General features: G+C 41.7%; 3 protein-coding genes across 3 annotated transcripts; 1 reads left to right on the top strand and 2 right to left on the bottom strand.

The window, feature by feature from the left end:
• zpcx (zona pellucida protein C) lies at nucleotides 1-2645 on the bottom strand. Its single transcript, XM_005738960.1, has 9 exons — nucleotides 2167-2645; nucleotides 1983-2095; nucleotides 1841-1914; nucleotides 1597-1768; nucleotides 1409-1514; nucleotides 1244-1329; nucleotides 1099-1175; nucleotides 167-1022; nucleotides 1-81 (listed from the first exon to the last, which is right to left on the bottom strand). The coding sequence occupies exons 1-9, from the start codon at nucleotides 2584-2586 to the stop codon at nucleotides 60-62; spliced, it is 1926 nt and encodes a 641-aa protein (XP_005739017.1). The 5' UTR covers nucleotides 2587-2645; the 3' UTR covers nucleotides 1-59.
• Nucleotides 2646-6286: 3641 nt separating this feature from the next.
• On the top strand, nucleotides 6287-11064 carry tmem54a (transmembrane protein 54a). The gene is made up of 6 exons (XM_005738958.1): nucleotides 6287-6455; nucleotides 7563-7759; nucleotides 8116-8175; nucleotides 9281-9475; nucleotides 9564-9701; nucleotides 10765-11064. The coding sequence occupies exons 1-6, from the start codon at nucleotides 6422-6424 to the stop codon at nucleotides 10888-10890; spliced, it is 750 nt and encodes a 249-aa protein (XP_005739015.1). The 5' UTR covers nucleotides 6287-6421; the 3' UTR covers nucleotides 10891-11064.
• A 41-nt stretch (nucleotides 11065-11105) lies between these two features.
• On the bottom strand, nucleotides 11106-16167 carry LOC102207424 (probable histone deacetylase 1-B). The gene is made up of 14 exons (XM_005738959.2): nucleotides 15988-16167; nucleotides 15173-15285; nucleotides 14981-15098; nucleotides 14830-14904; nucleotides 14568-14706; nucleotides 13781-13922; nucleotides 13612-13704; nucleotides 13418-13526; nucleotides 13181-13321; nucleotides 12911-13019; nucleotides 12412-12542; nucleotides 12179-12331; nucleotides 11992-12043; nucleotides 11106-11884 (listed from the first exon to the last, which is right to left on the bottom strand). The coding sequence occupies exons 1-14, from the start codon at nucleotides 16037-16039 to the stop codon at nucleotides 11857-11859; spliced, it is 1455 nt and encodes a 484-aa protein (XP_005739016.1). The 5' UTR covers nucleotides 16040-16167; the 3' UTR covers nucleotides 11106-11856.
• Nucleotides 16168-16596: the final 429 nt, after the last annotated feature.

Genomic DNA, 16596 nt, shown 5'->3' with positions numbered 1-16596 from the left:
TAAGTGCACATCAGTTTTATTTATCTCAAGTACAAGTTTAAAGTCTTTTAAAGCCGTGGTTATTCTGCATTCTTCATCCTCCTGAGGAAAAACAAAAACCAAATTAAATCAGCCATCTTCACATGCATTAAACAGTCTGCCAGCTAACTGCAAACAAGTCATTTACCTCAACAGATTCAAGAAAGTTGAGTGCAGCCCCTTTAGTTTCAACTGTTTTCTTTCCACTGGACTTGTCTTGTGTACCACTGCCTCTTCCTCATAACTCAGTGTCTGCGACCCATCAGCAGCTTTGGAAAAGGAGAGTTTGGAGCGCGTTATTGGTGGGATTTCATCTGTTCCTTCAGGCATCATAGCACCATCTGTCAGCATCTGGGGCAGGTCATCATGGTTTGGGTCCTTAATCTCATTCTGCAGCCATTTTTCACTTTGGGATTCCTCTACAGCAGCTGCGTTGTCCAATTCTGCTGAATTTGGCCGTTCAACCAGCATAAGGTACTTTACACTAATCTCAGCTGGCAAAGAGAAATTTACCGGTTCCTCTTTGCTGTCAAAGTTGCCAGATCTTCCAGACCGGCTTTTTCTTTTGAAGTCCTCTTGAACAGCTGGGTGTGGAGGACTCTTCCATCCGTTAACCATAGTTGGCAAATTCATAGTTGACGGAGAAACACTACTGAAACTTTGACCTTTGATCTCATTGGTCGGATTCGGATGAGGTTCTTGATTTGTGGTTGAAGAATGCAGTTTGGCAATGTCATTTGAGTCAGACTGAGGAGGCACCTGTTCAGGTAGCCAGAGCGTCAGCCTGGTGGCAGGGTCCTGACTTACAGCCACTACACCCTCTGGGCCAGCATTGAACTTGCTTCTTGGAACAGAAGAAACTATCACATCAGCAAGATCTGGAAGAGCAGACTGCATGGAGTTTGGGACATTAGCGCTTTCTTCTTCGGCGATTGAAGGCAGAGTTCTCTCACCATCTTCATCCACAATGACAAAGGGACCAGTGCTGACCACAGCTTTGGCATCTGAAATGACACGCAGCAAGTCTGTTATAAAGGTTCTGTCTTCCATCACCTTCAGACAGAAAACCAAAGCACTTACCACCAGGAAGGTTTTTGCCTTTACACCTTGAGCTACAGCACTCACATGCCTCCAAATCACCACTTAGTTCCTCCCATCTGAAAGGAAAGTTTCATTTATAGGACATTGGTAAAAGAAAACACATACATTATGTGAATATTGATACCTTGATTCAATCACATTGTAGTTGCAGGATTTAGAGCCTGGGGTGACACCTTGGCCTGAGATCAGCACGCTACAGTGGATATACAACTTGTAGAGAAGAGTACACAACTCAGTTCAGAGAAGACTCAGAGCTGCACATCAGTGCAATCCGTTTATAGAGACTTACCTCAGAAATGAGATAAGATGTGTTCAGAACAAAATTAACCGCATCTGCGCTGTTGGAGGCCACAAACGTCACTCTAGTAGTGGAGGAACCCAGTGGGGTTACGCACCTGCAGTAAGCAGTGATATCACAGGCAATCAGAAGGTTAGACATAACAAAAACAGTTGAGAGACACCCAACTGAAAACTCACCCTTTGTTAAATATGACTGTTTGCCTTGGTTTGGCCCGAGGCTCAGGGAACACAGAGACAAAGCAGGACTGGATGAAAGCCTCTTGATTTATTCTGGTTTTAGCCAAAACCTGAAGATTGACAAGCTGGCCTCTTTTGTAGATATTTGACTCTGCTGCGCTCGTCCAGGACGCTGCAGGAAAGAACTGTGTTTACAAATTAAGCTGCAGCTAAAACTTGACGTTGGATGTGTTTTATTACTTACGACTCATGGCTTTGATGCTAATGTCATCATTCTCAGGAAGTGCTGTGTCGCTAAACTTTGGAATCTTGTTCAACCTGTAAATACATGGACCTACTGTAAGTATGGTTGGTGACTAGCTGCAGACACTGAAGTAAGAACATACCTTTTTGCAACACAGAACACGCGGACTGCAGAGGGATTTTCCCACCAGGTGGGAGAAATTCTTCTCAGATTCAAGAACAGGGTGTTGGTGAACACCTCCAAGTCATCCTCCACCTGTAAGATGGTGCAGTTTTGGTAAAGGCTTCATAAAAAGATGCAGAACTGCAACAGAACTTTATGCTCACCATAGGTGTAGTTCCACATTCACCAAAACCATAAGTGAAGACAAATTCATTTGCAAGCTCTCCATTGCTGAAGCAGCCATTGCCCAGCTGTATTTCCTCTCCAGTCAGTTTGAGACCACTGACACTCTTATCAACCAGCACAGTTAGTGTAGATGCGTCACAATACACCTGTACTCTGGGAACATTGAGGAAGGGAGAGAGTCCAGCTAGCCTGTGAAAGTCGGGGGTCCAGGATCGCCAGGAGCTGAAGATTGTGCCTTGCGGAGTAAAATCAAAGTTTCTTCCAAATGAAAAAGGCACTCGATTTTCATAAACTCCCACAACATCCTGGGTGAATCTGCCATTGTGATACAGAACAGACTGAACAGCAATAACACAACCAAGAAACACACATAAAGATATCTGCGTGGTCCCCATCATGAGCCCCAAACAGGACCAACAATTCAGCTCATTCGCTTTGACAAGTGCGTCATTAATAAGGTGCAGCGATAGTGGAGACAGGTGCTGGCAATCAAGCCAATGAAGCTGACTGGAAATGATTCTTTATTCAGTGTTAACACCACGGCAGGTGGATGGGACACATCTAAGATGCTGTTAGTGAAAAATTGCAAAAATAAATGTTGCAAAATGTGTATCTTGTTCACATTTGTGGTTTTTCAGAACTTGGTTTTAGAAATCACTCCGTTGAAGGCTCAACCAGCTGCCGTTTAAACCTGTTCTTGAGAACTATTCTAACCAGGAGGCATAAAGACAGGATGGCTTTATATGGAGACGAGCTGAAAAAAGCTCGTTTCAGACAGAGGGACACTGAAGGGCTGCACCAAGGCCCAGTTTAGATAAGTCAGGATTATTTGGAACTATAAATTATACAAAACTGTTTTAGTAGACTCCAAATACAAAAAATATGGTGCTGGATATAAGAATTATGCCTGTTTGTAAGGTGTTTGTGGGCTTGGTGATAACATGAAAACTTGTAGGTTAAGTCATCTGGCAGGCCATTCCTCGGCTACAATCTGAACAAACCAAAAGTTGTGAAAACTTGGTTAGTTTGGGTTAATCTAATGTCTATAACACCAAAAAACTTGTATTTATGTTACAGAATTTTCTTAGGCAAAAATATTCAAAATTATATATTTCTATTAAGTAGATGAAAGACATGTAATTTAACTCTGGCTTTTCTTCTGTGTTGAGCGAACCTCGAGATTTAAGATTACATGTGTTAGATGTGTGTCGGCACACATGGCAGAAAACAAAATCACACTATAATTCTGGAATACTTTCAAGGAATGAAAGGAGTTGAAGGATAGCACATAAGAGGAAACTGGTTATAAATGATTAAAGAAAGACATAAACTGAGAGCACACCACCTTCTGCCTCATCTAGGTGGAGCCATTGTCAAAAAGCTGACTAAGGCTACGTTCACACTGCAGGTCTTAATGCTCAATTCCGATTTTTTGATCAAATCTGATTTTTTTGTCTGCTCGTTCACACTACAAATAAAATGCAACAGCAAACGCGCTCTAGTGTGAACGCTCAAAGCGGCCCGCATGCGCAAAAGAAGATGTCACACACAACGCGCTCTGTTTAGACCCAGAGCAAACAATATTGTTTGATTGATGGCCCTTAATATAAAGACTTCGGACTTCACGTTTCCCAATTTTTGCTTTGAGTTATTTTGTTATTTACATAATTATGTAAATAACCTAATAATTATCCTTATTGCTGTTTTAGAGGAGCGGTGCTTCAAAGGATAGTTGCATATTTCTGTCAGAATCTGCAGATTATACAGTAGGCCTATGTTAACGTTTCTCCAGCGTTGTCTTCCCAGCAGTTTCACCGGATGGCCAGGAAGCGTTCGCGATGTCTTCTCCGGCGCTGATAATTGGCGTCTGTCTTGTGTCAGTGACGTAAAAGACGGATTTAATGCGACCTGACCGTTCACACAGCAGTCGCTTTCTGAAACATCAGATATGTATCGGATTCAGTACCACATACGAAAGTGACCCAGATCGGATTTGAAAATATAGGATTTGTGCCGTTCACACTGTCATACCATGATCGGATATGGGTCGCATATAGGGTAAAAAAAAAAATCGGATTTGATGCGCTTTCGCCTGCAGTGTGAACGTAGCCTAAATGAGACTTGGGTGCATGATGCTTGCACCTAAAGGCCAGGCAAGTCATGCATGACAGGCGCGTAACCCAGATTAACTGAGAACTCATCAGATGGCTGTCAGATAAGGATGTTTTTTGTTACAAGGTAAAAAAAATAATTGCTTGCTATTTTGAATTTAGGGCACTGAATGTGGTTTTTAATTTGAGATTTCTAAATCTCAAATTTAGAAATGTGACTAATTCCCCACAGACGAGTGTCTGCTTTTTTTTTTAGCAGCTGACTAATCGATTAAGACCCAATGAATACAGAGCATTTGCCCAACACTTTCTTCTTTTATTTGACACTGGTATTTTATATTTGTAACCTAGGTCTCTCCCCAGCAATATAAGGCTTGAGCAGGCAAATGCAGTGCTGTGCAAAAGTCTTGAGCCTCCCTCATTTCTTTACATTTAGCTTCCAAACAGACATTTTTTTCCACTGGGTTTTCTGGAGGTCTTTCAAAGGTTTTCTTTGAACATTGGCCACATTTTCACTCATTTTCAGTCCCGTCCTTGTACCTGACAATTTTTGGAAGAGTGTTTGGTTGTTTTTGTTGTGTTTTTTACATTCGACACTTAACACTGACATATGAGTCACTTAAGCATTAAAAAGGGATCTAACTCATAGGAACCAGTTTTTTGTCTACACATAATAGACACGTTAGAACAAAAAACAAATTTAAATTGTAACTTTTGGCTCTGTGTCTTAAAGAATTTTACAGATTGTTCCCATTTCTTTAGTAGAATCTTTGTCAGAGATAAAAATATATTCACAGGCATGAAATATTACTTTTGCACAAAGGGATTCCCAGAAAGCTATCAGCTGAAACCTTGGAATATATCATGCAGTCCTTAAAAACTGAGGAAACTGGACAAGAGGAGGACGAAACAGTATCTGAAAGCTATCTGTAAAACACAGTGGAGGTGCTGTCATGTTTGGGGCTCCATTTCAAACATGGTGTGTTTCCCATTAATGGGATTATTAATGTAGAAAAGCTTTTTGATATCTGGAAAGCATCTGATTGGCCACAGCTTCATTTTTTTTAGCATGACAATGATCCCAAGCGCACTAACAATGCAGTATAGCATTATAGCATACCTGAATATAAAAACACACAAAGGAATACTCCCCGGCCCCTCAAGGCTTGTTAGACTTGTACAAACTCTGCTTGTGCCTTATCTGTTTCCATATAGTGTATTCTACACGTTTTAAGAAGTAGCTGCACTAATTCCCAATTTCCTTGCAGAATATAAAGAAATGAGGGATGATTCAAGACTTTTGGTCTTGTAAATAACAATTGGCCTATATTCTCATTCTGGGAGAATAGGAAGGTTAAATCCAGGTTTAGTTTTATACTTTTTGCAGAGAATATGTAAGCTACAGTCAACAGCATTCATAAGTATAAGAGTATTTCCCAGCAACAGACAAGGTTTGTCTGAGTCCACTTAAACCTGCCGTTGTGGTAAATAAATTACACAATCATGAAGCACGGTGACATGGGGATTAGCACTGTTGCCTCACAGCAAGAAGGTCCTGAATCCATCAGGGTGTTTCTGTGTGGAGTTCTCCCCGGGTACTCCGGCCCCCTCCCTCCAAAGACATGCAGTTAGTGGGGTTGGGTTAATTGGTAACTCTAAATTGCCCACAGGTGTGCGTGAAGGTGAGTGGAAATGGTTGTGTGTCTCTAGGTGTTAGCCGTGCGACACACTGGCGACCTGTCCAGAGTGTACCCTGCCTCTCCCCCTAAGACAGCCGGGATAGGCTCCAGTCCCCCTGCGACCCTGACAAGGAGGTTAATGGATGGGATCACGATCATGACACTTTTTTAAAATCTAAAAACAATCTAATAAACTATAATAATAGCGTATGTGAATAAAGCTGTATTGTTTGTAAACATATGAATACTTGTTATTGCCTCCGACCGACACTGGAGTGTTTTTTTTTGTTTTGTTTTGTTTTTTTAAGGTATCGTGGGCGGAGCTTCCGCTCAGGTAGAGCCCGTGTGTTCCCAGGTGTGCGGCGTTTAGAAGAAACCGACAACCCGCCGAAAAACGGTCGAGTCAGAAAGCTGTCGAGAATGAATTTACAAACGACAATAATATGAAAAACAAAGGAAACAGAAAGACGGGCACAGGTGAGTTAACCTTTCACGTAGTCTGGCAGGTACCGAGCAGGGGAATGTACGTGCTAAAGTTTCTAGGCGTGGTCTGTGCTTTTGAACATGGAGCTCAGTGAGGAAGAGACATAATCAAACCACAGTGTTATTGTTCTATTATAACTTAATATTTTAGTGTTTTTCTCGCCGTTTATGCCAGTTAAGAATAATCCACCCATCGTATGGTTGGGTTTTACTATCAGTGATATTTCTTTAGACTTTCCTTGATATACAAGTGAATCTTTTAGATAGCTGTGAATTATTGGATGCTAACAGTTTGGATAGGATAGTACGGTATGGAGCCTGTACCCCTCTAAGCATCCTTTAAAAGTATGGAGCCAAACAAAGGTGAAAGGATTAGCTTATACTTTATCTATTCACACTGGGAATTCAGTACTGTTACTGCTACTTCACGCTGCGGTGGGAAAATGTGTGGCAACAAAGGACAAACTGCCAGTATTATGACTGAAAACAAGTATTTCAACAGCACCCACCTGTGCGTGAGAGCAGCGGACCATTGGGCCACCTCTGTGTGCTGATAAATGTTTGAACACCCCACCCTGAGCTTTGTCTTGTTTGGTTCAGGATTTGCTTACATGGTCTCTAAACATGTGTGCTTCACTCTTAAAACGAGGGACACAGAATAGTGCAGCGTGAGCCTGCTGAGACCTGCAGTCTTACCACAGCTGCAGTATTTTCTGCATGCAGTGGAAGACATCTTCAGGCCTCTCTGCAGGGGGCTGGGGATAATTGTGGTTACTGCCTTGTTCTCATATTGTGCTAACCGCTGCCCCGCTTCCTTTTTAACTCTGCATAAGCCACGGTAAAGTCTGCACTAACTTCACACAAGGTCTCAGTGTTTCACATTGAGATCGTATTTCAGTTCAGTTCACATTTAATAAACTTGTATGCACACGCGTCAAGCTGATGTGCACACAGCTGTCAGAAAGTATGAACTGCTGCACACACAATGCAATGATGATGTAGCTGTTTATCCGTTTCCCCCCCGGCAGAGATCATCATGTTCAAAGCGAAGTTAAGCTCATGATTTCAAAATAACATATTTTTGGTTTTGGCTTCCCTCAGGACTATGCTGTGCCAACCTCAAGGACAACAAAGTCTTGATGAAGATGGGGTTGGCGCTGGTGCTGGTGGGCCATGTAAACTTTATTCTTGGAGCACTGGTGCACGGCACTGTGCTCAGACACATCAGTCTGCAACGCCAGGTCAAGAATTTGGTGTACCCCATCGCCAATATCATCGCTATCGTGGCAGGTCTTTTGGTAAGGGCTAGGACTGACAGCTGCGTACTGTTACATACTGCATATTAAAAGGGAAAAAAAGAGACAAAATTACAGGACATATATTTAAGGGTCATTAATGGCTTTATCCTGACCACACCAAAGGGCCAATCCCTGGATTAAACAAACAAACAAACCCATTGAAAAGCTGCAGGAGAAGCAGGTTTACAGAGACAAATTTACAATCAGAAACATGATCAAACCATCACAATGGCACATTCAGTATACAGCTGGAGTGTCCTCTCTGTCACTTGAATGTTAAACTGAATGTTTGAGTCATGTTGCGTCATCTGTCTGAGTAATCATCTTCTTTTGCTGAACTTCTGGTTTTTCTTTAGGGAGGGATCTGTGGAATAACAGCTATAGTCCTATCCAGAAACAAGAAAAACAGGATCCTGGTAAATATTCACTTTGCCAAACGGCTCTTGTTTCCTGGCTGCTGTTAGAACCTGCTTTTTGTTTGTGACTCAGTGCGTGTGTGTGTGTGTGTGTGTGTGTGTGTGTGTGTGTGTGTGTGGATAACGATTTAAATACGTAACATACTTGCATGCAAGCGTAAGCTCCAAACAGGTTTGAAACATTGGATGTGTTTTCACTGAACAATCTGTGCCATCAGCTACATGCTAAATCATGGAGAAATATTTCTATCACTTCCCAACATACACTACAGCTCAAAAGGCTTTAGCCAACTCACACTTCTTTATATTGTGCTACCAAGGAGTGCTCTTGAGCAATACTTCAAAAGTTGACTCTGATCATCTGGACGTAGCGTTTTCAGTCCAGATGAACAGAATCAACTTTTGGAGATTTACTTACCTGAGCATGCATCAAGACTCTTGAGCAATAGTTCTCCAGGCATTCTAAAGCTAGCGTCCAAAGTTGTTTTGTTTTTTTGCTTTGGTTGTTTTGTATCTGTATCTGAAAATTTTCAGATGATTGTTTTTGAGATTTTTTTTTTTGTTAATCCACGTAACACTGACCTATATGAACGCATTTCAAATTGCTTCTTTAGGAACTTTGTTACAAGTAGCCTGTCACAAAAATCACATAGTTTGTTCCAGTTTCTTCAACTGACTCTATGAAAAATGCTGCAGTTTAAAAATAACAGTTTGACAGGCATAAAATAGCAGTTTTACCCAGAGTGCTGTTGGCTGAAAATTTAGATCTTAGCATATCTTAGCCTGATGTGCAGTCACATCACACACTTTCCATCAGGAATGTGTCTAATTGGCCACAGCTTCATTTGATTGATTGATTTGTTAGCATGACAATAATCCCAGCGCTGTTTTGGCAGTGCAAAAAAGCATACTTGGATGGAAAAACACACAATGGGACATTTTGAGTCATGGCTTGGCCTCCCCACAGTCCCACAAAGCTTTGAATGTCGTTCAAGAAGCCTGGAGAACTTTTCCTGAATAGTACTTAAAGGTGGTCATTTCAAGTATTGACTTTCAAGATCATTCGAATTGTACCAACTCTGTTTTCGTCGTGTTGTTTTTGCAGATATGGGTCCTGCTGGTCTTCAGTTTCATAGCAGGTTTCCTGGCGTCTGCCTCCACCGTGGGCTTGTTAGCTTCTGTGATTACAGCCATTATGTCCAAAGGAAAGGCCCTGCTGTCACAATGCAACGCAGCCATTCAGAATATTAGCTCTTTTAGCATCACAAACGAATGCCCCTTTGATCCCACCCGTATCTACGTAAGTTTAATATAAACATTCATCTAGTGACCGCACTTCTGATTTGAACTGTTGTGTGGTGATCAGTTTTGCACTTTGTTTCATCAAGGCGACCACCATCATTCTGTGGCTGCCGCTCATCTTTATGTCTGTTGTGGAAGCAGTGTTCTCCTTCCATTGCTTTGCTGCCTGCACTTCATTCCTCTACCTCTGTCCATGCAGGAAGAGGCCACGTGTGAAGAACAGGGTAAGCGACAGTCAGATCATTGTCAGCAGCGTTAGCGGTACATTACTTATTAGGGTCACATCATAGTAACAAATTTCAAGATTTTGTTTCTGTGAGGAAAATGATAACGATAATTTTCTACCTGACATTCTTACAATGATATCTCTCTGTAATAAATATATATTAAAAAGACAGACATGTAATCATCAGCCAGACGTCACATGTTTAGATTTGGTTGAAAAATACTTTGAAAAGAAAATTTGCAAAGATGTTGAAGATGTCATATCGCCATCTGTGGGACGTCCTTCTTGGTCTCTCTAGCAAGAGAAAGTTTGTGTACAAGAATAGTTTTATTTGATCATTTTAACGACCATGTTTCCTATTCTTATCACTTGTGCCTTCTGTTTTGCAGTAGTGTGAATAATATCTCTTGCTTGTCTGACTGGATAACTATCGTTGGTGGAATTGGAGTATCCATCCAGCATACATGTACAGCTATCCTTCTCTGGTTCTGTTTTTACAGTCACTGATCACTTTTGAGTGGCAGCAGAGCAAAGAAGGGAAGCGATGATTAATTTTAGGAAAAAATGGCATAATTTTAAGAAAAAGTGAAGAAATTAAACACGGAGGTTGATGCAGAAATAGCAGCAGACTTTGAGTGTCTCTGTGCGCTAGAACAATATTAAAAACTGAACGTGTGCACTTTAAGCACTTTTATATAAGCACTTTTCCAGTGCTCATATTAATAAGGTCTCACCTATTTGAAGTAAGGAAAAAAGCCAGCTACGCAAGAAATGTATCGCTGTCATCGTAGCCCTGTAATTAATACCGAATCTGATGCATTAAAATTGTTCTTCCATTAAATTAATATTTGTGCGTAACAGTTTTATTTATTTTTCAGCTGAAGCATCGGTGCAGCGTAATGATCTGTTTTGAACCAATTTCTGCATATATAGCTTTGCAGTAGCTCTAACCAAGAGATTAGAAGTTGACATCTTATTACCACCATGAAGTAAACCTGTGCTATTAATTCTATCCCATCCCCACTGTTGGAAAACATCATGTGAAATCATTCATATTTCAGATGAGGAGATCTGCTGAAACCACACCAGCACTGCAATACAGGGAGACAGACACTGAAGTGGAATCTACAGAGCAGGATGACCTGCTGGACAGCAACACTGCTGGGGTGCAGAGTGACTTACTCTGAAGCAGCTGAATCTAAGAGAATAGGTTACAAAGTGCTGAGCTGCACTGGCTAAAGCGTGGATTGTTACACATTTAATGTATGAAGACAAGTTGACAATAGGGCTAGCCTTTTTATATCAAAATGCATTGTATTCTTGTGTTAAAGAATTAAAACTTTTCCAAACAAAACTGAAAACTACGGGACCTTTTCTTGCTCAATAACATCTGGAAGCTGTCGTCTTTTGTGTTGAACACTTTTACTGATGTTTTTCAGAATACAAATTTATATATACACACACACAACAGATGATCTCTGACATGTCTTGCCTCTCAAGTTCCTGTGAGATCTAAGCCTTACACTAAGTCTGATTCAATCTGACAAAACGTTATCAATATCACAACCCGGGAGCCCCAGAAATCAGACAGATGTCATCGTGGCTGTAAAGGACAGAAACTAGAACCTAAAATATAAAAATATGCTTACGATGTGCCACATAAAAGCTAATTGTGAATGTTATGTTCAAGCATCTCACTGACTTTGGCAGGCAAGACCAGTGACACAACATTACAGAAAAGGATCTAGGGTACCAGCATGCTGTTCAACTACATATTCAAAGGCACAGGACAAAAGTGGGACTGAAATACCTAAAATAAAGTAGCCAAAATATCATGATTTAAATAAATTAAATCCATCAGATATATAAAAGCAGACATTTGCGAAGCCATTTTTACAATGTTGGTCACAAGAGGGGGGGAAAGCAAGTATAAGAGCATAAAAAAACGAAACCGTATACAAAAACAACACTTCAGTCCATTAACAGCAAAGTTGAAAAGGTTTTCTAGAAAAACACAGAACCCGTCTCCATTCTCATGGAGAGAGGTCTCATTGTAAAGTCAAAGTCCTTTATTTGCTTCCACTGCAGCAGTCTTATCCAAACAAAATCTCCGTTCTGATCTGTTGTATTGGCGTCACTGGGTGCTGAGGACCTCAAGGTGTCTTGGATTCCTCTTTTGGCCTAAAGAACCCAGAGTAACAGCGAGTAAGGACATTATTAGCATTCCCACTTAACCACCTCCTGGACAGCAGGGTCAATGTGTGTGTGTGTGTGCACTGTTTTCTCACTTTGATGTGTCCATTTTCTCCTCCTCTGGCACCTTCTCCTCTTCTTTGACTTCTGTTAAAAACAAAAATAGCATCAGCCACCCCGAGAGCCATAAAAATTATATTTAAGTGCTCTTGATATTACAGAACTACATGAGATAGGTGAGATGAGAATGAAAAGCATAGATACCTTTTGTTTCTCCCTCACCTTTCTTCTCCTTTTCTTCTCCCTCTTTCTCTCCTTCGGATTTAGTTCGCTTGGCCTTCTTGAAGCTGGCAGCATTTCTGCGGCCTCCTTCACCTTCATCCTCCGAATCAGAGAACTCCTCCTCACAGGCTATCCTCTTGTCACGAGAACGAACTGAGGGGTTAAATTTGAACATGTTACACTCTCCCGTCTGGCAGTTTGAACTGAACTGGGGTCTGTGTGAAGGTTCTTACTGGATACGCGCTTGTTGGGATCCTCCTCCTCCTCATCCCCGCTGTCCTCCTGCACTGCATCTTCTGGAATGGCCTGCATCTGGACACCAGGGGCATGAGGGAGCATCCGCAAGTTCTCAAACAGGCGCTGCCTAGAGGGGAGAAAGAGGATTTTTCAGTCAAAACATTTTCCACAACCTATGTGAGCTGCTCTTTTCCAGCAAGGCTGCTATAAAAACTAAAGAGCTGTTGAGGAAGATCTTTGTGTATGCCTTTCTTCAATTCTAGCCAGGATACCAGATTTGTGTTCATTTAACAGGCCCAGGTTTCACTCTGTGTGAAACCTGGGCCTGAGTGTAAGCAAACAGACCAAATTGCTGATTTAGGTTCTGTTTTAGGCTACAATGTGTCATTTTGGAACATGTTTTGCTGGCAGGGTGCCATGGGATATTTTTGTTCTATGTGTCGTGGCTCAAAAAAGGTTAAAAAATACTAATTTAATCTATTTTCATGAGCTTACTTGATCTTCTCCAGGTAGTCGTTGGTGTTCTGATTGGTCATGTTGGAGGGGCTGATGTGCAGCTTGAAGTCTGGCCCAAAGTACTCAAAGTAGTCGTTGTATGGAAGCTCTGTGAAGCAAGTTTTATTAAAAGTATGTTAATGCTTTAAGGAGGCTGCTGGCCTCCTTTAGTGCTATGAAACCAAAGTTTGCTGCTAGTTCGTGGGACCAGCACAGAAGAATGTTACCCAACGTCTGTGTCTTAATTACAGCAAAGACATTTAAACACACCATTTGGGATGGAGGTATCTAGGGCCACGGCAGTCTCATACGTCCAGCAGCGTGCCACATTACGGATAGTATAGCCTCCTCCACCCAGCATAAGCATTGGCAGGTTGAAGCTCTTCATATACTCCACACACTTAGCATGACCTAAAGCAAACAACATGGAAACAATCATTAAGCCTTCTTTAGAGTCTCAGTCCAATTTAGATCAAGAGAAGAGGATTTTTGTTTTAGTTAGCCAACCTTTGATGGTGAGGTTAAAGCAACCAAGCCTGTCTCCAGACAGCGAATCGGCTCCACACTGGAGAACCACCGCGCTGGGTTGGTACATCTCCATCACTTTAGCCATGATCTACACAAACAACACAAACACTATCATGACTGTTTCGTTACAAAAATGTCAAAGTGCAAAAGTTAACAATAGTTTTTTTACTCACAGGCTTAAATATGGCTTCATAGGACTCATCGTCAATCCCATCCCTCAGCGGGTAATTCACAGCGTAATATTTGCCCTTTCCAGCTCCGATGTCCTACAGAGAACAAAGCAAATATCAACTGGCTGCATTACCACACTGACATTTTGAAATGTATTCATCAAAGACCTACCCTGAGGTCACCGGTGCCAGGGAAGTACTCTCCATACTTGTGGAAGGACACGGTCATGACACGGTCTGTGGTGTAGAAAGCCTCTTCCACACCATCTCCGTGATGGATGTCAATATCTATGTACAGAACTCTCTGGTGGTATCTGAAAATAAAAGGAAAAGTTCTTGGAATCCACATAATGTCAGAAATATCGTCATTTACTTTTGAGGCTATATCACTTGTGTGCTTTGGGTCAGTGGCTTCCTTCATCTTGCAACAACACAGTTTCTTCAAAGAACAGTTTGTTATCAGCTGTGAGGTACCAAAGAAACCACAAACCACGATGCTTCTTCCAGTATGTTTTACACCTGGAATGAGGTTTTGGTATGCAGTGTTGTCTTTTCTTTTTCTGCCCTCCCAAATGTGGTCTTTTGAATCGAATTTGGATTTTGGTGGGCCTTGACTTGACTTCTACAGTGTTTTTGTCATCATTCATGCCTTTATTTACACCTCCTGGTATGACTTTTGATGGATTTATACTGAGTATAGTGAGTCTGATGAGCAATCAAGCTATTTTGCCTTTTCCAATTTGTGCATACTTATAATTCTTCATCTAAGGCTGTGTGAAAGTTGTTTGTATCGTGCTATAGTTCCTACCAACCCATCTGTCTTGCACTGATCACTGATAAGAGTGTGGGACCTCCTCAACTTTTGTTTTCAATCTACTCATCTAAAACTGTATCTTTTGGAGAAGTAATTTGCAGAGACTTTTACTTCCCTTTTCCCTGCTGTAGCATTTTTGACTTACTTCAGTAACTCCAGGATAGCCAACACGATGTCATTGACATAACAAAACCCAGAGGCCTCTGACTTCTTGGCGTGATGAAGGCCTCCAGCCCAGTTGATAGCAATGTCTGTCTGCTGTTTGTTCAACTTCACAGCACCGGCTGGAGGACCGCGAGGATGTGAGAATTGAGAATCAGATTATGTTGAATTTAGCAGATTACTGACATTATTACTGAAAGATGCTGCATGCCTCTCTGATGAGAGTTCAAATAAAGAAAACTCACCAACGGAGCCCCCGCCTGACAGCTGGCAGAACTCAAATAATCCATCAAACACTGGACAGTCCTCCCCCACATTAACTGTAAAGAAAAGCACAAAATTAGTCAACGTACACAATCAGTTTAATTGACTTTAGCTAAACAGCGAGTCTCTTACATCTCTGCATTTGTTTGCTGTATTCTGACATGTTATCGGGCCGGATTGAACGCAGGAACTTGATGTAATCGTCACTGTGATACTTGGTCATCTCCTCTCCACTCGCTTTGTGTGGACGCTGCAACAAAAAGGGCAAATTACTTACAGCTACTAAAACCAAACTTACACATCCAGACTGTAACTTTCACATACGTATATTTCCATCTTTCTGTAGAGGCCATAGTTCAGTAACAGGTTGTGTGTCATGCGGATTCGGTGGGGCTTCATGGGATGCCCCTGTCCATAATAATAGTTTCCAACATCACCTGAAATGAGAACAAATAAAAACACACTGGATTACCATTTTACTCTACAGGCACGACCTCAGTTAGGAGAAGCAGAGCTGAAGTACAGAGGTTTGCACGTATGAAACATCCATGCAGCGGAAAAGGTTGTGAAGGTATCCAGCTGTAACTTCACGCAGGTCTGTTAAGGACCTCAAGCCAAGACACGCAGATCAAAGAGTCTCTGTTAAAGTCCAAAGTCGTGGCGTACACGGAGGATTTAGTGCACTGTGGGTCGATATCGATGAAAAGCGTTTTTTTTAACCAGAACCACCGACATCTGAAGGAAGTAAGACGACCTAACCAAGTGTTAGCCTACTATTAACCAACTGTATTAACAATGAAGTACCCATTGTTAGCCTGCTAGCTAGTAACATTAACTAGTCCAGTTAAAGTAACAAGGTCCGGAAGAAAACGCTTTTAAGCAACATTTGAAAAGAAACCCTAGTATTTAGACAGTCTGAGCAAATATTATTGGAACATTAAGGCTCTGCTCGGACACAGCGGGACTGTGAGCGGCTCAGATGCTGCAAAGCCGCCTGCGACTCGAGCTAGCTACGTTAGCAACAGTGCCAGGTTAGCAGGAGGTTAAAAAAAAGAAACGGTAACCTTTGTTAGTGCAGAGAGGCGGATTTGATTCATCAACACGCCAGCGGTTTAGAGTGCAGCCACCCCAGTACTCACCATCATAGTAGTAGCAAACTTTTTTCTTTGTTCCTTGAGAAGTAAGCGCCATTTTTAGTCCGTTTTTAGCTGAATTTCACCGCCGCCGCACACACACTGCAGGAGACAACGGCGACAAGAGGCGGAGAGTTTGTGCCACGGCCAATCAATGGAGTGTGATGCTACAGTCTCGCCACAGGGGGCGACAGAGGGAGAGGCTGACAGAATCCACGACATGAACATGAACTACAGCGCGGATGAAATTATTTCTGTAGTTTACCTCATTAAAGACAGCAATATCATAATTGTTTTTATTTTAGTTAGAAGAGATTTTGCTTCATCCAAATCTCAACATTAACATAGAAGCAGAAGTATAATAAAGATAAAGATCCCTTTAGGGGTCGCCAAAGTGGATCATCTGCCTCCATCTCAGCCGATCTGTAGCATCCTGTCAGCCTCACCTCTCCAACTTTGTCTCTATTTGTCTCTGTCCTTCTGATGTAGGCATTCCTTATCTTTTCTATCAATGAAAATCTTCAGCTTGACCACCTGACTTTTTTGTTACTATCACTATCTCCATTTTCCATCTTTTTCTATCATAGAAAAAGGTGGACTACGGACTATGATTCA

Source organism: Pundamilia nyererei, unplaced genomic scaffold (assembly GCF_000239375.1).
Source record: "Pundamilia nyererei isolate P.nyererei 1_Seehausen unplaced genomic scaffold, PunNye1.0 scaffold00088, whole genome shotgun sequence".
Lineage (NCBI taxonomy): Eukaryota > Metazoa > Chordata > Actinopteri > Cichliformes > Cichlidae > Pundamilia > Pundamilia nyererei.
Note: the sequence above shows the minus strand (reverse complement) of the source record. Positions and strands in the feature narration are given on the sequence as shown.